Source organism: Equus quagga, chromosome 7, assembly GCF_021613505.1.
Source record: "Equus quagga isolate Etosha38 chromosome 7, UCLA_HA_Equagga_1.0, whole genome shotgun sequence".
Lineage (NCBI taxonomy): Eukaryota > Metazoa > Chordata > Mammalia > Perissodactyla > Equidae > Equus > Equus quagga.
In genome coordinates this window covers 11,844,826-11,866,861 of record NC_060273.1, presented here as the reverse complement: position 1 = coordinate 11,866,861, position 22,036 = coordinate 11,844,826, and the positions used below count along the sequence as shown (strand labels likewise).

The 22,036-nt window shown below is 43.2% G+C and overlaps 1 protein-coding gene across 4 annotated transcripts in view; it reads left to right on the top strand.

Moving 5' to 3' along the window:
- Positions 1–20,397, top strand: part of PARN (poly(A)-specific ribonuclease) — a 149,471-nt gene extending 129,074 nt beyond the window's left edge. For 2 of the 4 annotated variants that reach the window (XM_046667652.1, XM_046667656.1), the window contains 2 exons: positions 11,898–12,091; positions 20,154–20,397. In XM_046667652.1, the coding sequence (XP_046523608.1) occupies positions 11,898–12,091; positions 20,154–20,206 (247 nt within the window). In that variant the 3' untranslated portion in view covers positions 20,207–20,397. Of the gene's footprint in view, positions 1–64; positions 210–1,803; positions 2,137–11,897; positions 12,092–20,153 lie in introns of those variants that run through there. The other 2 variants (XM_046667653.1, XM_046667655.1) reach the window with 2 other exon arrangements.
- The last annotated feature ends 1,639 nt before the right edge of the window (positions 20,398–22,036 follow it).

Here is a 22,036-nt window from a genome sequence, read left to right as displayed (position 1 = left end):
GGGGGAAGCATTCCCGTATTTCATCCGTTCAACAAACTTGACTCGGCGGACTTACTCTCTGCAGGCCGTGTGCCAGGGGCGAGAATGTCGTGGTCCAGAGGAGGCGGGATCCTTCCCTGTGGAGCTTACGTTCTAGAGGCGGAGAGAGAATAAACAAAGGAACAAGGAGGAAGCACAGGCGGGGTTGAGTAGGAGGGAGACGAAACAAGGTAGAAGGATGAGTCCTGAAGGGTGAGGGGCTCCTCAGGGGTCAGGGACGCCTTCTCGAGGGGTCTCTTTTCATCTGAGACCTGCACCCTAAGAACCGGCCCTGGGAAGGTGTGGGTGAGGAGGGGGTTTTGAGCAGTTCAGAGAGCACTGGGCTTGGGGCCCAGTCTCAGATCTCCCTGACCAGCTACACAAGCTGAGGGAAGCCACTTAGGCGGAGGATGAGGGGTCTTGTCTGTGAAACGGGAATGAAAACACGTGTTCAGCTTCAGATGGTCGTATACAAGTATCCGATGAGAGAATTTTGTAAGCTGGGCAGCCCTTTACACTGAAAGGTGGCTGTTTTATCCAGCAGCACGAACCTCCCAGCCCACGAAAGGACTTAGTCTGTCTCTGTAAGACTTACTCTAAAGCCATAGGAATAAAGACAGTGTGGTGCTGGCGTAAGGAAAGACAAATAGATAATGAAACAGAACAGAGTCCAGAAATACAAGCACACATTTGTGGTCAGTGGATTTCCAGTACTGTTTCCAGGCAGGAATTCCTTCCTGGCATTTCTAGGGGCATTTGTATGTTACTCCAGATCCTGAGAAAAATCAGTTGAGAGATCAGGATAAAAGAAGAAATGTGTGGGAATCAAAGTCTAACCATCAACATAGACACTCCTAGTTCAAAAGAATCCACTGACATGAAGTCCAAAGCAAGAGTGGAATCAATGTCAGAAGTTCAGGTCAGCATTTCTGAAACCAGGACAGGAGCATGTTGGAGAGAAGGGGCCACGATCAGATCAGTCATTCCTGCTTGTCACTGTTGCCGTGTTAGAAGTGTGTGTTCATGGCACTGTCTGCTTTTAACAGTGAGTCATTCTTATAAATAAAAATATATTAATGAATTTATACACATTAGTACACTTTATAAAAATCCTGTGAATCTTGGGGCTGGCCTGGTGGCATAGTGGTTAAGTTTGCGTGCTCCATTTCAGTGGCCCAGGGTTCGCAGTTTCAGGTCCCAGGCACAGACCTAGCACCGCTCATCAAGTGACGCTATGGAGGCATCCCACACAAAATAGAGGAAGATTGGCACAGATGTTAGCACAGGGCCAATCTTCCTCACAAAACAAACAAACAAAAAAACCAAACAAACGAAAAAGAAACTGAAATGCATAAGTGAAAATTATTTTTTTTTTAAATCCTGTGACTCTGGTTCCAAGAAAGAATAAGTTTTGGAAGCAGTCCTTAAAATTGGCACTTGGAAACATGTTTCTATGTAGTGGTGTTGTCAGCCTTGCTAGCATATCCAAATGTTACGTTATCTTAATAGAATCCAGTAGTGTTTCAGTGTTTGAATATTTGCTTTAGGCTACTGTTCTTTGTAAATACATTTACAGAAGAAACACAAAGACAAGATGTGAATATCACTGTGGAATACTCCACTGTGAAATCAGCTGATCTAAAATCTGAATTAGGACAAGCAATATCAATTTTTACAGCAAAACCAAAATCGAGGCAAGCAGACAAAATATTTTCATCCCCAGAATAGGAAATGAGCTTCCGTGAGGCAGTATGTAGTCTAACTCTCACCTTGTGTTGGCTTTAGACGCACTCAAGACAATTTGACCAACGTCAGCACAACTTGAAAGAAACTCTTCTGCACCTGGAATGCCGGTCACAAGACAAATACTAGCGATTAATGTGTGTGTGTTTTAAAATCTCATTTAAGAATAACTTTTAAATATTAAGTATTTGTGACATCTTTCAATTTCTAAATGAATTTATTGGGCATCCATTCGACACTAATGTTTTATTCTTTTAATGTTTTCTATTACCTATGTCTATATCAAGTAGAGATTATTTTTACATTACTGAAATATATAATTTTGTAATAGTGTATTGGTTCATAATAACTCATGTATTTATTACTATACCTTACTTTACTGACCTAACCCTTGAAATTTTTAATATAATCCTATCACAGAAAAGTGATTTCTGTTTATGATTATGATAACTCATTATTACTTAAAAAACATAATAAAGTACTATAAAAAATACAGAATAATTTATGATTTGGGAATTCCAATTTCTTGTTCTTAAATCCTGAAGATTAGTAACTGTTGGAAAGTTGGAAAATTAAAAATTTCTGGCAAAGGTCCTGGTTATCCAGTAGGCAAAGGTTAGTTTTGTCAACAAATAATGCAAAGCAGTTGGATAAGAGAAAACGAACAGCAAAAGAAAATGCCCTTCTACTCTTACGTCACACCACATACGTAATGAACTTAAAATAACTCATAGCCCTAGACGTAAGAATTAAAACTATAACATCACTTCTAGAGGAAAAGATTAGAAAAAATCCTAGTCACCTTGTGCTGTGAACTGAATTGTGCTCACTCCCTCCCCAATTCGTGTGTTGAAGCCCTAATCCCCAATGTGATGGTATTAGGAGACAGGGCCTTTGGGAGGTTATTAGAGTTAGATGAGGTCATGAGGGTGGGGTCCTCATGATGAAATTAGTGCTCTTATAAGAAAAGGAAGACAGAGAGAGAGAGCTCTCTTCTACCATCTACAAAACATCGCAGAAAGAAGGTAAAGAAGACTTAAAGATATCCCATGTTCATGGATTCAAAGACTTAATGTTGCTAAGATGTCAGTACCAACTAAAGTGATCTACAGATTCAATGCAATTCCTCTGAAAATTCCAATGACAATTTTTGCAGAAGTAGAAAAATCCATCCTAAAATTCATATGGAATCTCAAGGGAACTCAAATAGCCAAAACAATCTTGAAAAAGAACCAAGTGGAGGACTAACACTTTCTAATTTCAAAACTTACTACAAAGCTAAAGCTACAGAAAACAAAATAGTGTGGTATTGGCATAAAGACAGACATGTGGACCAATGGGACATAAGAGAGAGCCCAGAAATGAACCTTCACTTACATAGTCAGATGATTTTCAACAAGGGTGCCAAGACCATTCAATGGGAAAACGATGGTCTGTGTAATAAATTGGGTAAACTGGATATCTACATGCAAAAGAATGAAGTTGGACACTTATCTTCGTATTATGGAATATGTATAAAAATTAACTCAAACTGGGTCAAAAATGTAAATGTAAGAGCTAAAATTATAAAACTCTTAGAAGACAACATAGGGTAAGAGCTTCACGCATTGCATTTGGCAGTGATTTTTTTTTTTTTTTTTTTTTTTTTTTTTGGTATATGACACCAAAGGCACAGGCAACCAAAGAAAAAAATAGACAAATTGGACTTCATGAAAATTAAAGACTTTTTTTTAATCAAAAGATACTATCAACAGAGTGAAAAGGCACACAGAATGGGAGAAAATATTTTAGAATCGTATATCTCATTAGGGGTTAATATCTAGAATATCTAGAGAACGCCTGAAACTCAACAACAGCAAAAAACAAACTAATTCAAACATGGGCGGAGAACTTGCTTAGACGTTTCTCCAGAGAAGATACACGAGTGGCCAATAGCACATGGAAGGATCACTAATCATTAGGGAAATGCAAGTCGAACCCACAATGAGATACCACCTCACACCCATTAGGATGGCTACCATCAAAAAAACAACAAAACAAAAACAGAAAATAACAGGTGTTGGTCAGGATATGGAGAAATTGGAATCTTGTGCTCTGTTGGTAGAAATGGAAAATGGTATAGTTATTATAGAAAGCGGGATGGTGGTTCTTCAAAAAACTAAAAATAGATTAACAATATGATCCAACCATTGCACTTCTTAGTATATACCCAAAAGAATTAAAAGCAAGGTCTTGAAGAGATATTTGTATACCCATATCTGTAGCAGCATTATTCGTAGTAGCTAAAGAAACACCCCAAGCGTCCATTGACAGATGCATACATAAGCAAAATATGAAATATATGTACAGTGGAGTATCATTCAGCCTTAAAAAGGAAGGAAATTCTGACACATACTACAACATGGATGAACCTTGCTTGACATTATGCTAAGTGAAATAAGCCAGTCACAAAAGAACAAATTCTGTATGATTCCACTTATATGAGACCCCTAAAGTAGTCAAAATCAGAGACAGAAAGTAGAACGGTGGTTGCCAGGGGTTGGGAGGGAGAGGGGCGTGGGGAGTTATTGTTTAATGGACATGGAGTTTCAGTTCTGCAAGATGAAAAGAGTTCTGGAGATGGATGGTGGTAATGGTTGCACAACAATATAAATGTACTTCATACCACCGCACCCTACTCTTAAAAATGGTTACGATGGTAAGTTTTATGTTATGTGTATTTTACCACAATAAAAAACATGAAAACTCAGAAAAGTCTTTACACAGATGTTCATATTTACAATAGCAAAAAATTGGAAGCAGCACAAATGTCCAACAACTGGTAAGTGAATAAATGAATTGTGGTATAGCCATACTATGAACTAGGTACTACTCAGTAATAAAAGGAATGAAACACCAGTACTTCCAGCTTTGTGGCTGGTTCTCAGAGTATTATGCTAAGTGAAAGAGCCAAACACGAAAGAGTAGATAACGTACTGTATGATTTCATTCGTATGAACTTCTAGAAAAGGCAAAACTGTAGGAACCACAGCAGATCAGTGGCCACAGGAAGGGGATTGAGTACAAAATGGCACAAAGAATCTTTTTGGAGAAAAGGAACTGTTCTATATCTTGATTGCTGTAGTGCTTACATGGTTCTATGCAATTCCCAAATTAGCTAAACTGAACACTTAAAATGAGTGAATTTTATTGCATGTAAATAATATCCTAATTTAAAATAAAGAGGGGGAAAATCTTATGGGACAGCCAGATTTTTGTAGTTTTTACAGCAAAAGGTATTTGTAGGAGCTTATAAATATGACCTAATAAGCAAACATTTTTTCTACTAAAAAGAGGAAGTTATTGGAGATACTCACCCACGCAGAATTCGATTTGTAGTTGCTGCATTGTTAGTAATATCTTAACTTACAGCAAAATTCGAAGTTTGACCTAATAGCCATTATAAGTAGGATGGCTTATTGTTTGCATCTCCCATATAAATGCTAATCAAGGTTTAATGTTCAATTTTGTCATAACTAAGTTGTGTCTCTAATATTTTAATTTTTAATTAATCACCGCTTCTTCAGTGGATTTAAGTGTGCGCTTCACATTCGTACTTTGTGCATTATAATTCTGCACGCAGAATGAGCTCAGACCCATGGGAGGTTCTGTGGCCTGATTTTCATTTTGACCTTTGACCTTTAAAATCAACCTGTAAAGGACTATCTTACCAACATGCATATGCTGAGAGTATGTATACATACCTACACACACACGCAACTGTGCCTTGAAAGTGTATAAATAATCACAAATGTAAAGGCACTACTTCTGTGTCTGGTTTTCAATGTATAGTAAAAACTAGTTTTGATCCAAAACTGCTTTCGTTAAGCTTTATGGGATATAATCACAGCTTTTAGTTTTACTAGAGAACGATAGTTGAGAGAATTTTGTGCCCATGTGGATATTTCATACATCCACATATTTAGGCATGTGAAATATATTAATTTCACACATATCTGAGGGCTGTCTCAGGCAGGGCATCCGATAAACCACAACCCTTCCTAGGAAGCAAAGGGTTCTTATTTGAGAGCAGAAACTACAGATTAGGACCTAAGAAATATGTTGTAAATTAATTGGGAAAATGTTTTGAAAGTGCTTTGTAAACTTAAAACTTACATACGAACAAGAACCTTCCAGAGGCAAGGTTCTGGCATAGTCCCTGGGGCACAGTAGACTCTCAGATGTTTGTGGAGAGGAGCATTGCAGATTCATGGGCCTAGTTGGTCAAAAATACCACAATAACTTACGGTTAGGATAAAAATAATGTCTTCCAGCAAATGCCTATAAAAACATCAGTTTCAATTAATGCTACAATTAATCACTTAATCCCTATGTTTATAGAATATCCACCTAATGTTAAAGTATGAGTTTTGACAAAAGCATACTCCTGTAAAGATACAGAGCGTTAACATCCCCCACAGAAAGTTCCCTCAGGTTCTCCCCATCCATCCCTGCCTGCCCGCTGCCCACCTCCACCATTCTGAATTCTTTTCTCCATAGTTTAGCAGACGTTTCTGGAATTTCATATAAATGGAATTGTGAAATACCCACTCTTTTATGTGAAGGCTTTATTCACTTAGAATGTTTTTGAGATTCCTCCATGTTGTTGTGTATATCAGTAGTTCCTTATTGTTACATGCCGAATTGTTTTTATTTTTTTAAAGATTGGCACCTGAGTTAACGTCTGTTGCCAATCTTCTTTTTTTCTTCTTCTTCTTCTTCTCCCCAAAGCTCCCCCGTACGTAGTTGTATATTCTAGTTGTAGGTCCCTTTGGTTGTGCTATGTGGGACGCCGCCTCAGCGTGGCCTGATGAGTGATGCCATGTCCGTGCCCAGGATTCAAACCGGCAAAACCCTGGGCCGCTGAAGCAGAGCATGCAAACTTAACCACCGGGCCCTGGTGGTTAACCAATGGAAAACACTGAATTGGTTTTCATTGTATACATATACCACAGTTTGTCCTCTGTGCTGCTTTGCTGGACACCTGCACTGTTTCCACTTTTTGTTTATTATAAATAATAAGGGTGAATGACTTAAGGGCCCCCGAGACAGACAAGCAGAGTGTTACGGGCAGCATGGAAGCAAGGGAACATTGAACGTAGGAACTGGGGAACATTCTTAGAGGCTGGTGGTATTTGAGCAGGAAGAGATGGCCAGTAGGGCCTTGGCACACACTGCAACAGTGAAATGGAAACTGTAGGCTGGATAGGGGCTGATCAGCCCACTAATGGGACAGTGGATATGTCTGGAAGAGTGCATGTAATGGAATTCATTAAGGTCAACGCATGTTGTCTTTGCAGCTTAGCCACCTTGTGGAAGATAAGGCTAGAAAAGCAGATTGCGACCCAGATGACAGAGGATCCTGAATGCTATGCCAAGCAGTTTAAATTTAGCTTTGTAGTGGAGAGCGATAGAAATTTTTGAGCTGGGAATATTTTGATCAAATTTCTGCTTTGGAAGAAGTTCGGCAACTTTGGAAGCAATGGATTTGAAGGGGAAGGGAGTCTGGAAAGAGGCGGAGAGGGAGAGACTGACCAATTAGGATTCTGTTTTAATAGTCTAGGGGCAAGAGGAGCAGGGCCCATAGCAGCAGTGAGTGAGGAAAGAGCTGGCATGGCAGCAGAAAGGAGTGAAATGGGTAGGCCTGGAGGTGGAGGTGGCCTGAGGGAGGCACTCGTTATGTTGGTGGAATGTTACTGGATAATAAAGTGTGCTTCAGAAGGAGCCAGGGCTTAGGCATTGAAAAATGCAGAGGGGCAGATGCTGGCTCTGAGGGCGGGAGCCCGGGCGGCTGCAGAGGGATTCAGTTGTATCAAATGGGACATTTTGTTAATGGTCAGGGCAGCTTCCCCCTTGTGTTAATAGGTTGATAATGTATTTATTAGTCGGGTATAAGCACACACACACTTCAGTCCTGGATTGTGTCACAGCAGGCATCAGAAGGTGTTCCTCAATGAAATGCACTTTTCCTTATTTATTACACATCAAGCTTGTCAGGTATCTCCAATAATTCTTTTTTTTTTTTTGCTTTTAATTTGGAAATAATTTCAAACTTGAGAAAAAGTCACACAGATATTACAGAGAACACTGATACACCCTATCCAGATACATCTGTGGTTAACATCTTGCTCCATTTGGTTTTTGCTTTCTGTGCGCATGCTCTCTTTTCTTCCTTCTCTCTCTTTTCCTCTCCCTCCCTATCTGTAAACACGTACTCTGTGTGTCGAGTTTTCTCTCCCTCTCTGTCCGCCCCCCCATACACGTTTTTTTTTCTGAACTATCTGAAGGGAGTTAGATACATCATGGTCCTTTATCCCTAAATGCTCTAAATAAGGGCACTCTCTTACATGCTTGTAGTGCGGTTACCAACCTCAGTAGCTCAACATTGATACAATACTTCAGTCTGCTCTTCCTATCCCAGCTTTGTTATTTGATCCAATGTGGTCTTTATTGCTTTTTCCCCTCCAATATCAGATCCAGTCTATGACCCAGCATAAGATCCAGTCTATGGATAAGGTGTTGCACCTAGTTTTCATGTCTCTTTAGTCTTTTTTATGACAATGACATCTTTGAAGAACACCAGCTCCCCTCCCTACTTTTTGTCAATGAAATGTTTTTCATCTGGGTTTGTCTGATGTTTCTTTGTGATTACATTCAGGTTATACAGTCCTGACCAGAATACCACATAAGATGTTGTGTTCTCGGGATGTCAGTCTGTGAAGAGACACTTTAAGACCATGCAAATATCCTGCTCTTCTCAAAATACCTCCCCAGATTCAGCATCTCTTGATGATTTTTGCCTCAGCCTTTCTTTATGTGATGGTCGCAAGAGGATGATTTGCCAACTCCATCTCTTTCTGCCTTTACCATTTCATAGTCAGCATTCATCTGTGATTCAGAGCTCGCCCTTCTCCTCTGTGTTATATATTGGTGTAGACTCTTGGGTTCCTATTTTTTCAATGGTTTAGACTTTATTATTGCCCCTTAATTATTTTGGTGCTCCACTACGTGGCCAGTGGGCGTCCTTTCTCACTGGCTCCTGCGTCCCTGTGCATGCGCCATCATTTCTTGAGCAGTTTCCTACTTTGTGGTATTGCAACATGGTCCAGGCTCGTTTTGAACCTCCTTTACCAGCCCTGAAATCAGCCACTTCTTCAAGGAGCCTTGGTTTTTTGACTGGGCTATGGTATTAGAAACTAAGATCTGGACACTAGATGTGCTCATTGCTGCTGGGATTTCTTTGCTTCCAGGTCCTTTCAGTGGACAGAGCTGGGAAATATGTGTACGGATGTACACACATTCATAACCATACGTATATGCACACACATGTATGTATACACATATGCACATAGTTATTTTAGAAGTCACAAGCCCAACCCCGTATGTTCAATTCCATTTCATCCCCACAGGGTTCTTCCTTGCCTTCCCCGATTTCTTTATCTGTCTGTCTTCCAGCCACATCAACAGATTTACTCATTTGCTCAGTACTGTAATGCATCGAAGTATTTGCAGCATTGCTTCCCTCGTTCCGCTACAGAAGCCCGCCTACTGAAGAGTTCAGGGTGTGTGCCGTTTTCCCCGCACCCCGCGCGATTGGGAAGACCGGACTCGGAAATGCCTCGTCTGCACTTTGCTTTTCTTCACCTTTTTCACTGGAAATTATTCCACATCAGTTCTTTGAGCTCTCCATTCTTTCTTGTAACTGCTTAGTACTTCTCTGATTGTGTGTGCCAATGTTCTTAGACATTTAGGCACTTTGCAATATCTTTTTTTTTTTATTTTATTTTTCCTTTTTCTCCCCAAAGCCCCCCAGTACATAGTTGTATATTTTTTAGTTGTGGGTCCTTCTAGTTGTGGCATGTGGGACGCCGCCTCAGCATGGCTTGATGAGCGGTGCTATGTGTGCGCCCAGGATCCGAACTGGCGAAACCCTGGGCCGCCAAAGCAGAGCGTGCAAACTTAACCACTCGGCCATGGGGCCAGCCCCTGCAATATCTTGCAATTACAAATAATGCTGCAGTGAAGAACCTTGTGCATAATATTTATGCATTGTTGGAGGCGTGTCTTCTAAATTCCTACAAGTGGGATTCCTAGCTCAAAGAGAAAATGAATGTGTAGTTTTGTTAGACATCGCCACATTCCCCTTCATAAGAGTAGCTTGTGGATTTTGCATTCTTATCAGCCATGTATGAGAGCCTCTTTCTCCAGTTCCGTGAATAGAATAGTTTACCAAGCTTTTGGATATTTTTGCTAATCTAGTGGGTGAGAAACAATATTTCAGTGTCATTTTATTTTGCATTATGAATGGAATTGAACATCTTTTCATGTGCTTAAGGTGTGTGGGGGGGTTGTTTATTCATAGCTTTGCCCATTTTCTTCTAGGAGTTTTGGTCTTTTTTCCTTCAATTTTGAGTGTTATTTGTATATTAAGAACATTAACTCTCTAGTTGTGATATATGTTACAAATATTTTCTCCTGGTTTGTCATTTGTTTTTTGACTTGGCTCATGTTATTTACTGCCGTGCAAAAGATTTTTATTTTTATGAGATCAAATTTATAAATCTTTTATTGCATCCGGATTGTGAGTTATAGTAAGAAAGTTTAAAAGTCCATCTTTGCACCAGTAATTTGAGACATCACACTGGATTTTGTATGCATTGGGGCTATTTCTGGACTTTGTATTTCTTGAAGTATTTTTAATATCGATGGTTCCAGCTGAGTTTTCATTAAACATTTACGTCTAAGTCAACCGGTTCCAGGATTTGCTGCTCAGAGGAATTTTTAGTCCTCTTCCCCTTTTGTGATATGAGAGTGGGTCATTATTTTCTTATTTATACCCCCTGAGTTTTCCAGATTGTCTGAAACCAGCCAAAGTTTTTTAAAGATATTATCAGTTTTTAACCAGTAAACTTTAGCATGAGTTTTTAATACCCCCCCTTTCTCCACATCTGTTCAGTAAAAGAGATGTTTCAGAAAGCTGCGTGTAATAGATGTGAAAAAGATGACAAATGCAAAGCCAGCCAGCCAGTCTTAAGAGGCCCTGTACTCTAAGCCCCGTTCCGCTTCCTCTGGCTTCTAAGAACCACCAGGGAAGCAGTTTATTCTCCTCCTTCTTTACATGAGTGAACAACTGTCAAGTACAGAGAAGATGTGAGTGCGGGAGTAACACAGAGGAACTAAAATAATTGGGTAGCCAGAGTTTTTTATATGTAACATTTTAAGTGTTCACTTCCTAGGGAATGCTTAAATTGGAGTACGTTTGAGTTTTCTCTCTCCCTCGCTCCACCCCCTCTCTTTGCTTCAGTGGCCTCCCTTAAGCGGAATGACTTGATTTTTTTATGCTTTTCATAACTTGGGGCCTATAATAAAAAGTCTATTTGTAAGGCCCATTTAGAGGAGGCAGGACTCACACTGGCCATGTGGTCTCTGTTTTTATCAAGTTGTATTTCAGGGAACATATTTTCTTAAGGAAAAATCTGGACATTAATCTGATTTAATTCAACATGTCAGATCCTATAAAGCTTTAAAAATGAAGCCAGGTTTCATTATGAATTTGACAAGTCACCTTTTTGGAGTAGAAGAGAATTAGATGAAGGTGGAGCATGCCCTGTAAGCGTATTCAAATGCATGAGCAGTGTGATAGCCGCCAGACTCAAGAACCCTTCTGTTCTCTGTGTATCCATTAGGCAGTCATGAAGCTAACAATGCCATCTTCTGATTTGATGTAATCAAGACCATTATTTGTTATAGCAGCTCTGCTCTTCTCTTCTACTCTTCTGTTACAGGAGCTCTACCAAAATAGAGACCAGGGATTTGCTTTAAAAATTTGTTCTTTGAAGCACTAAGAACAGTTTAGATTTGTGTATATCTATGCACAAGCATAGTGTAGAACTTGGTGCTGAAGAAGCTTGTCATGGGTAAACTTTTAGACTTCGGGTCGTGATAAGGTCTTCAACTTTCATCTACAGGCGGCAGCCGCCCATGTGGTTGACTGCTAGTTAAGTGTTAATGGAATTAAGCGTATTAAAATATTTTTATAGGCTAGTCTTCCTGTTACTCTTAACACCTTTCATGTTGTTCCACTGTTTGCGTTTCAGTCTTACAGCTACCGGCACAGTAGGAAAGAGAACCCTGAGTCCCAGTCGAGCAGAAGCTGGCTTGGAGGCCAGAGTATCGGAGGAGCTTTCTGACGCTGAGCTTGAGCAGACAGATTCCTGTGCAGAATCCCTCTCAGAGGGAAGGAAAAAGGCCAAGAAATTGAAAAGAATGAAGAAAGACCTTTCTCCAGCAGGTTTGTATCAGATCTTACTAAAGTCCTGGCATCGTATACTCTTTAGTGCTCTAGAAACTCGTGTTTGGGGGAGAAATTAGAGCATGGCTTCAGTTGGTGGGAGAGCCCATGTAGTCTCCGTGGTTTTTAGGATCAATTTAATTTAATTTGAGGAATACCTAAAATGCCCTGACTCTTGATAGAGTAAGGCTTGGTGGGGAACTCCTTGTTAAAGATGGTTATTCCGGGGGCCGTCCTGGTGGCGCAGCAGTGAAGTGCGCACATTCTGCTTTGGCGGGCATGGCACCGCTTGGCATGCCATGCTGTGGTAGGCATCCCACATATAAAGTAGAGGAAGATGGGCACGGATGTTAGCTCAGGGCCAGTCTTCCTCAGCAAAAAGAGGAGGATTGGCAGCAGTTAGCTCAGGGCTAATCTTCCTCAAAAAAAAAGGAAAAAAAGATAGTCCACTTTGGTAGTCTTCTCTCTCTCCTCCTTGGTTTAGAGGTTTTGCCGATGTGTTTAAGTGGCCTCAGTCTGTTAAATGTGCACTTATATTTGCACGAAGGCCTGCTCCTACACATGTTATTTTCAGTGGCAGAGTTTTCACTGTTCCCAGCAAACCCCCGACAGCCTGGATTTCTCTTCTAAGCAGAATTACGTAAGGGGCAAAGGAAACAGGAAATGAACGCAGTTTGAGAGCCTACCATGTGCTAGACATGGAGTAGGAGCCTTTTCTCTCCCTAGTTAATTTCATCCTCACGACAGCCCTGAGAGAGGAATTGCCATCCTCTTCTAGCGCTGCAGATGTCTGGGCTCAGGGAGGTGAAGAGACCATGCAGGGCCGTGGAGTTAGTAAGGGGCCGGACCCGAAGGTGAGCCCGGGCCCTGTGAAGCCGAGTGCCGCGGCCCCTCCGTCCCCCAGACGTGCCGTGGAGGCCCGTGACCTAACGCAGCCCTGCGTGCACAGACCCAGTGCGGTGCGGGCGTGGGGGCGAGGAAGGGGCTCGCTGGCCCGCCCGCCTCTGAGAAGGCCACTCCCCGCTCAGGAGTCTGCATCACCTGAGCAGGCGGCAGTCACGACGACAGTACCGAGAGCTCTGCTGACTGACACTTGCTAAGGGTTCAGAGGGCACTTCACGCTGGACAGAATGCTTTCATTTAACTCTCTGAGGCGGTCAGCACAGTCCATTCTACACGTAAGAGGACAGAGTCCTAAAGGGTTATGTGACTGCCCAAGGTCACAGAGCCCCTAACTGTGTCCTACAAGAACGCTGGCGCTTTTAGACACAGGTTCCTCTTGTCTGCTCAGGGTGAGAGGGATGCTGCCTGGCTGCGAGTATCCTCTCCTTTGTTTCACATCCGGAAGCAGAAGCAACAGTCGAATCAGAGGAAGGTCACGAAGCACCGGAATCCTGTTCACACCCGGGCTGAGGCTTCATTGTGTTGTACTTAAGCCCTCTTTTTGCACGTGGCCCCATCTGACCGTAGGGAATTTTCTGAATCTCATTGATATTAATGAAATCAAAGAAGCAGCAAAAATGTTGCATGTGCTTCTTATACATTATACCAAAGCTTAACTTGAAGGGAAAACAAACTCTCGTCTGAAGCCTGGATTGTATAGTTTAGCGTCTCCCTGAACCTGCGCGTCTCCCTTTCCCTGCCTCCCTTCCTTTCCCTAACGATGTTTTTAATCTGTAGTGTACTCACTCTTCATCTGTGAGATCTTGTTCCCACGGCCACATTGTACCTGCTCAACCAATGTTAAATATTAAATGTTAGCGTGACTTTTTGAGATCGCTCCGAACGTGACTGGGCGAGGGAGGGTTCCCTCTCTTTCTTCGTATCTCATTCTTTTTTGAATTTTTCAGCTTATCTGGTACTTCTCAGGGAGAAGATTTTAGGTTTCTTTCCTTCTATCTCAGCATAATCTTAAAGGTGTTAAAATTAAAATACCTAATAATAGACTGCGTTAATAGATTAGCTCCTTTTATAACTTTTGTCGTTTTAAGTAAAAACTTTTTTTGAGTTATTTGGGGTTTTGAATTTATAATACCGTCATTAAAATAGTTTTTTTCCCTCCCATTGACAGTAAAGCTGTCAGTGCCTCAAGATTTGAGCTAAAAACGTGATAGATTTTGTACTTCTTTGTCAGTCCTGCTAAAAACGAAAGAGAAAGAAACGTCTTGACAACTTGTAGTTGAATCAGAGAATCTGAGAGATTGGAGCTTTCCTCTTGAGCGCCATTCACCGGGTGAGACCTTCCAACGGTGCGAGAGTGGAAGCGTAGTGGGTGCTTTTCAGCTGGTTTGTGTAAGCCTTTACTCCTAACAATCTCAGCAGCATGTAGGTCAAGAGATCAGGCGCTGAACCCCTGGAAACCACCAACTCTGACTGCTCGCTTGCTTTGATAAGGTCCTGTAATGAGTGAGAGCAGAGTTCAGGCCTGGGAAGGGTTTGTGCTAAACTCTCAGAGGTGCAGAGCACTCCAGGAGCTGGGAGGGCCTCGTTTGGGCGTTAGCAGGATCCGTGTTAGCGTTCGGTGCGGTGTGGTTACATCTGTCCTGCAGAGGCAGGTTCTAAGGCAGGTCTGGCTCTCCTGCTGGGGAGAGTACCCTCACAGGTAGTACTCGGGGTTCACTAAGGTGTGTTGGGTGCCCACCGCTGTCAGTGAGGGCATGGAAAACATAAAAGACAGTGTGCCACCTCTAGGGAATTTCGTGTTTTCCAAGGAGGAAGTAGGACCAAGCATACTGTGTCCTCTAGCATTCCTGGGACAATCAGTGCTCGGTAAATTCCACACAAAACAGTATCATTTTTCACAGTTAGACATTTAATATCTAAGATACACTAAGAGTTAAGTGCTAGACCCCTTCCTAGATCACAAAATGACTTAGCGTGCAGAAGACCTGACCGCTTAAGCTTGTGTCATGGACCACACGTTGTGCCAGGGACGCCCTTTATTGTCTAGTCCTTCTGAAAATGCTGCAATGCAGCGTCCCTCTTATCCTGAGCTGACAAGAGGAAACTGTGTCTAAAAGCACCAGCCTTCCTGTGGGACAGAATTAGGGGCTCTGTGACCTCGGGCAAGTCACATTGTTAGGTCTGCGTCTTCTTACTTGTAAAATGGACTGTGGTGACCACCTCAGAGAGTTAAATGAAAGGATTTCTGTCCGTTATTTCCCGTTTATCAAGAGGAGACCAAGGCTCAAGGAATTACAAACTTGCAAAGTCCAATATGTCTGGTGTTGGGGGTGGCGGGGCGGGCTGTCTGATCCCGAACTCGCACGTCGCCCCCCTCTGCAGTCTGTGAAACCTGGCCGAACTTCAGAGGCAGCAAAGGATTCCTTACAACGGCAGTTCTGGCAGCTGTCTTAGATCAGAAACAGTCACCAACCTGGACTTTCTTGTGATCATGTGATAAAAATCCAAGCGACCATTCTTTTTTGGAGCTTATGATGTATATATTATGGACTTAGCAAATATTTTTCTCTTAAGTGTTGTTGTTTCTATCCTCTTTTCAGGAAGCAAACTTGTAAGTCCTCTCCGTTTGTGTTGATTACGATTAGTGTAGATTCGTAGTGCTGTCTGCTTCTCCTCTGGGGAATTCAAGGTACATTCTCAGTGGGTACATAAAGGCAAAGAGTTCCGTGCGCCATTTATGCTGGAATCTGCTATCTCTAGGAAACGTTCCTCAGACAGTGTGTGATGGACGAGTTTCCACAGCACACATGTACTTGCTGAGTAAGTGAACAGTGTTCCGGGGGCCTGATGCTGAGCAGACTGGCTGTCCTCAAAATACATGCTCATGGACACTCCGATACCGGAGGTTCCCCCGGCGCCCTGTAGGCAGCCTTCGTGGAGGAGTGCCAAGAGAATGGACTGTTCCTGGGGATTTTTGTCTCGTAATAGAGAAGACATTCCAAGTCTTTTTCCCCCTTATGTTTGAAACACAGCACATTAGACCTTTAAATGTTTGCCAGGAGCTATGAGTTTTATTGCAGTCTTGACTAATCTGCTGACCTTTTCAAGCTTAGACCCTTAGGGTAACAGTCTAAACCTTTAGGAGCTACTTAGAGCAGCAGTCTCGTCATGCAATTACAGGTCTCCTTAGAGTCAGAAACAAGATCTGCAGTTGTTGCTGTCGGTCCCCCATGCCACCGGGCTAGGGAAGTCCAGCGACCTTCCCAGGAGTTTTTAATCACCCCCTTAAAATGTGGTTTACAGCCTAAATGTGGCAGATGAGGTGTGTGCTGTGCTGTGATCAGTGCCTGTTCGTGCCCTCCCTGTTCCTCCTGGCAGCCCTCTGGGCTCCCCATAAGCCACCCAGGGGGAGCCCTGCCTTCCTGCTGTGGGAAACCACCCCATCACCAGGCCTTTGGAGCATTTCCTAGTCAAAAACTTTTGTATGGCACCCCAAAGGATCTTCTCTATATAGAATTCCGCTCTGGAGAAAATGCTACAATGGCAGATTTCCAGCGTACCGTGTTGTTCTTTAGCCTCTGTTTTGGCTTTACCTGAGGGAAGAGATGTCTTACCTCTCAGAGCTTCTCCCTTTCAACTCTACTTAGTTCAAAGCTAAATAAGCAGAAACAGTCACCTTTCATGTTTACCCCTTTTTAAGTTCCTTTGTTGTTTTTGTTAATAAAAATAATATACTCACTGTGAAAATCTGTAAAAGAAGAAATACAGAAGAAATTAAACCCCACAGTTCCCTGGTACTCTACCAATTGTTTTTACTCTGCCTATTATGTTTATACGTAGTTGGCATCATACTCTATATGCAGTTTAGTATCCTGTTTTTTCCCCATTTAAAAAAACTCTTGGTCAAATAATTTTAATTATCAGCATAATCTTTTGCAAGGTCAGCGTTTATTAAGATATAATTTACATATATTAAAAGTCATAGACTTTAGGTATACAGTTTGATGAGTTTTGACAAATGTCTACAGTCATGTTAATCATCACGGTGATGGAGATACGAGATATAGAACAGTTTTATCATTCCAGAAGATTCCCTCATGCCAATTTATAGTCCGTCCCTCCTACCACCACCCTTACATCCTGGCAACCACTGATCTGCTTTCTCTGACTGTAATTTTGCCTTTTTCAGAATGCCATTTAAATGGAACCATACAATAGGTAACCTTCTGAGTCTTTCATTCGGCTTCTTTCACTTAGCATAATGCATTTGAGATTCATTCATGTTGTTGCATGTATCAGTGGTCCGTTCCTTCTTGCTGACTAGTATTCTGTTTTATGGGCGTTTTGCTGTTTATCCATTTTGCCAGTTGGCATTTAGGTTGTTACTGGTTTTTAGAATTTAGCTGCTATAAACATTTGTGTACAGGTTTTTGTATGAACTAAGTTTTCATTTCTTTTGGGTAAATACCCAAGAGTGGACTTGCTGGCTCAGATGGTAACTATATGTTTAGCTTTATAAGAAACAGGCACACTGTTTTCCAAAGTGGCTGCACCATTGTTCATTCCCACCTCAATCCTTATCTCGTATCACACTCAAAGATTAACTCAAAATGGATTGTACCCCTAAATGTAAAACCTAAAACTTTGTATAAAACTTCTAGACAAAAACATAAGAGAAAATCTTTGCAATCTTGAGTCAGGCAAAGATTTCTTAGGTTTGACACCAAAGGCATAATCCAAGATAAAATCTGATAAATTGAATATCATTAAAATTTAAAACTTCAACTATCTGAAAGATACTGTTAAGAGAATGAAAAGAAAAGCACAGTCTGGAAGAATTTGCAAAACACCCAAAAGGACTTGTATCCAGAATATATAAAGAACTCTCAAAACTCAATAAGGAGAAAACAAACAACCCAAGGAAAAAAATGGGCAAAAGATCTGAACAGATGTTTCACCAAAGAAGAGATTTGGAAGCCAAATAATCACATGAAGACACACTTAACATTATTAGTCATTAGGGAAATTCGAATCAAAGCCATTATGAGATGCCACTGTATACCCATCAGAGTGGCTAAAAAGGACAGTCCCAGTACTGGTGGAGGGACGGAGCTGCTCAAGCCCTGAGTCCTCTGTGCGCGTCCTTCTTGCTCAGAGCTGCACGTTTTAGGCAGTGGAAACTAGCAGACTGTTGGTTTCCTGGGGAACAGCCGTGTTCAATATTGGGCCACCTTGTTGATAAGGGGAAGGGACCTAATGTGCATTAAAACCTTGCTCCGTGCCAGGAACTTTGCTCCGTCACAGAAGTCCTATGTGGCATGAAGTCGTATCAGTCCGTCTTATAGATGAGGCCGTGAGAGCTGTTGAGTCACGCAGCTAGTACAATGGGCAGGCCAGACTGGCTCAGCCCAGAGCTTTTGCTTATTCCGTTCTTTCTCCCCAGCCCTTCATGGAGTCCCTTCCTATGTGTGGACAGCGTGGGGCCTCACTCACACACACTCCCGCCTGACCACAGCGGGTGCTGTTGTAGATATGACGGTGCAGTTGCTTTTAGGCATTGATCTTTTTTTCCTCTCAGCTAGTTTTAATTTACTTTAGTTCCCCATGTTTGGCCTTGTAGCTGTGACCTTTACAGTGGCTAACAGGCTGCTGTAATAGTTCTTTGATATGTGAGTTATAAAAATGCCCTTATGGATGTTGATTAGGTATTGTATGACAGTGTGGCTGAGGCTCAGGCCATTGTGTCGCATCAGGGGCCATCTGCAGTACTGAGTTGTTCTGGGGGGGGCAGTGTTTGTATTTTGTTTTGTTTTTTAATCATCTTTATTCCCTTTCTAACTGGCTCCTGGGAATCTTTGTCACGTGGGTCATCTGCTGCCCCTCGGCCCTTCTCGGGAGCAGCCTGGCAATCTGTACTGGGTCCTGAGATATGCGTGCTCAACACAGCGATGAGACAACTTAGCCCTCTCCTGGTCTTCTCATCCTGTCACTCTGGATTTTATCTCAAGAAATGATCAGAAGTGGGAATTCCCATTGTAGCTGAAATCACCATGATTTCGTGTGTTTATAGCTATTAGCTTTAGGCATTCCTGTAGTTGACAGCAGCCACTCTCAGCTGAGCGATTTCCTGCTTTGTGGGACCCTGCACACACACACACACACACACCCATTTTTAAAAGTTACTCTCCATTTTAGGCAGCATCAAAGACTTCTCTCCCCTTTTGAAATCTTGGAGTGTTAGCAGCTGGGCTCGCCTTTGCCAGTTTTCCTGCCAGCCCTGCTTTATGGCTTCAGGAACACGTGACACCGCTCTCGCAGTAGTGCCTGGTCTGCCACACTTTCCGTAGGGAACACGCTCTCTCCTGACTTCATTCCCACTCGCTCAGCTCTGACCCAGCTGTGCTGCTGCTGCCGTTGCAGAAAGTAGCATGAGTAGAGGAGAAGGGCTGCTAGCTTTGGGGCGACACTGTTTGTAACTGAAGAAGCCCTTCACTCGAGGAAGACCTCAGGCAATGTTGCTGAAATTGAAAAAAGCTGTAGGCTTCTCTGGCCCTTTTTGGGATCTCTGAACCCCCACTGGTCAGCTAGCCGCCACTCTATAGCCACCAGCCCCTGAGATTTCTCATCTAGGTGCCAGTACACCGCAGCACAGAGAAACCCAGTCTCCTGGGACTGTAGAAGGATCCAAATCCCCTCCCAGCCGCTCCCCAGCTGTGTGACTGGTCGTCTTACCCAGCCTCTCGGAGCCTGTTCTTGCATCTGTAAAATGGGGATATTGATACCACTGTGTTGGACTTTTATGAAGACTAAGTGGACTAAGTGCCCAGCACTTAGTGGCCCAGCTGGCCAGCAAAGCATACAGTGCGTGTGCTCACTGAGCAACGTTGTAAGCATCCACATTTTAACCCCCATAAAATAGAGGCGCCCGAGCCGAGGCAGGGAGGCCTACGTTAATCCTGCTTGTGCTGTTCCGGGGCATCACCTCTCCATAGACAGGACCTGTCTATGGACTTCTTCAGCTGAGGCTGTGCAGCCGCCCTACCCTGGCCTGGCCGACGCTGTCCTTGCCCCCGCACCAGGCACTGCTGCGTGCCCTTCTGCCGCCTCTCCTCCAGGTGCTGTCCTCGCCGTGTTCATCTTCTTTGTCCTTTCCCACCAGGAAGCCTGTCGGACAGCTCTGCCAAGCTCTTTGAAGTTCCTGACACGTGGTAACCCAGACCTGAGCACAACGAATTCCTGGTACTGTCGCCGAGGAGGAGCCAGCCGGCACATTTGGAAGCCATACTGTATTTAATTTAATAAATGTGGTATGGGAGGGGTTTGAAACCAAGTATGTCTCCTGAAAAAAGCCAGTTTTTATTTTTGCAGCTGTGTTTCTTTTCTTCCTTTTTAATGTAAACTGCCTGCTGACACTCAGCACGGTTGTAGGCTGTCGTGAACGTGTGCATTATTAACCAGCTAATTACTTGTTGCTTGTGTGAAACTTTTCCTGTCATGAATTAGTGTGTTTAAGAATCCATCGGATGGGGAATGTCACCCCTGAAATATGCAAAAGAGCCGAGATTCTTGGATGCTGTGACCATGGCTTTGGGATTGAGCTCTTTCCACCTTCGAGAGGTTCTCATCCATCTTCTCACGCTCAGAGTCTGGGGCAGCGGCAGGACGCGGTTCCAGTCTCCCGGTGGAGAGATCGGCCGTGTCTGCCTGCTTCCCGCCACAGCAGCCTGAGAATATTAAGCTCTCAAACTTGTTTCTCCAGTAGGAAAACGTCTCCCGCATCAACCCAGAAAGGAACTTAACATATGCCTTGGCCTCTGGGGCATATCTATGCAGAGTTATTTTCTTAAGATGTGAGTTTCTCAGAGCGGAGTGTATGAGTGAAAAAGTTCATTTCTGTTTTACCTGTAGTGCTGCGCTCACTCTTCCAGTCTTAGCCTGGTCATCTGCTCTGTTTGTTTGGGTGGCGTGTGTGCGTCCATGGGCGTGTGTGCGCGCGTACGTGTGTGCGTGGAATCATGACAAATCTACAACATGCACCAGCCCTTTCTCTGTTGAAACAGATCGCAAGAGCGACAGAATTTCCTGGATCTACTTCATAGATCTGCTTCATATAGATCATTCTTAGATAGTTAACATTTTTGTATCATGGAAATAAAAATGAAGAATGTATTTCCAGAAGGTGAAAATTAAAGAAATTTTCATAGGATTCTGGTTTTTTCCTTCCTCTTTTTTATAAGTGAATGACATATTCAATCTCTACATAGATGTTTCCCTGTAAAGATCACCCCTGACAAGCTCTGGTAAGTCATTAAGCCCAGTGTTTATGGATTTTTTTTTTCTTTTTTTGCCTCTAACCCCTATAGCTGCCTTAAGGAGTCAGACGCCCAGCGCTGGAGTTGAGCTCTGGGGCAAATGGCTGTCTGCGTTTTTCCACAGGAGGAATCTGAGCTCTTACCTGGAATTCAGATTTGTAACACTTTCCCCAATTAAGAGCCTCTTGACACTTCCCTCTTCCCCGCCTCCCCCTTCCCCAGAAGTTTGATAGCCACAAAGCTGCAAACCCAGACTTGGCAGGATGAGCTTCACCCTGCTGAGCTGTCACTGCTCGCAGCTGGTGGAGACGCAAGCAGGAGGGTGGAGACAGGCGGTGAGGACAGTATCACCAGGAGGGCCTTCCAGGGTGCTGCGGACCCTGCCGAGTCATGAAAACCTACGGGGGGGTGGGTGCCGGGTGCGTGGAGTGCCTGATGCTTCTCTTTAACACGCTGAACAAGAGGGAAAACCCGCGGCAGGCTGTGGCCGGGCACAAATGAAAAAACACGTGTGGCCTAAGGGGCAGGCCTTGCGTGGAGATGCAGAGCGCCGGGCGGGCCAACAGCCTCCGTGGGGTGCAGGTCTTCACTGGGAGAGCAGGCTGGCCTCTTGCCCCACGTAATGAAGTTCTTCCTTGTGCCCTGAAGCCCGGTGCTCTCTGCTCACAGAGCTTTACAGACACACATTGCACCCTCCTTGCTTGCTTTCCAGAAAGGGCCTGTGCTCCCG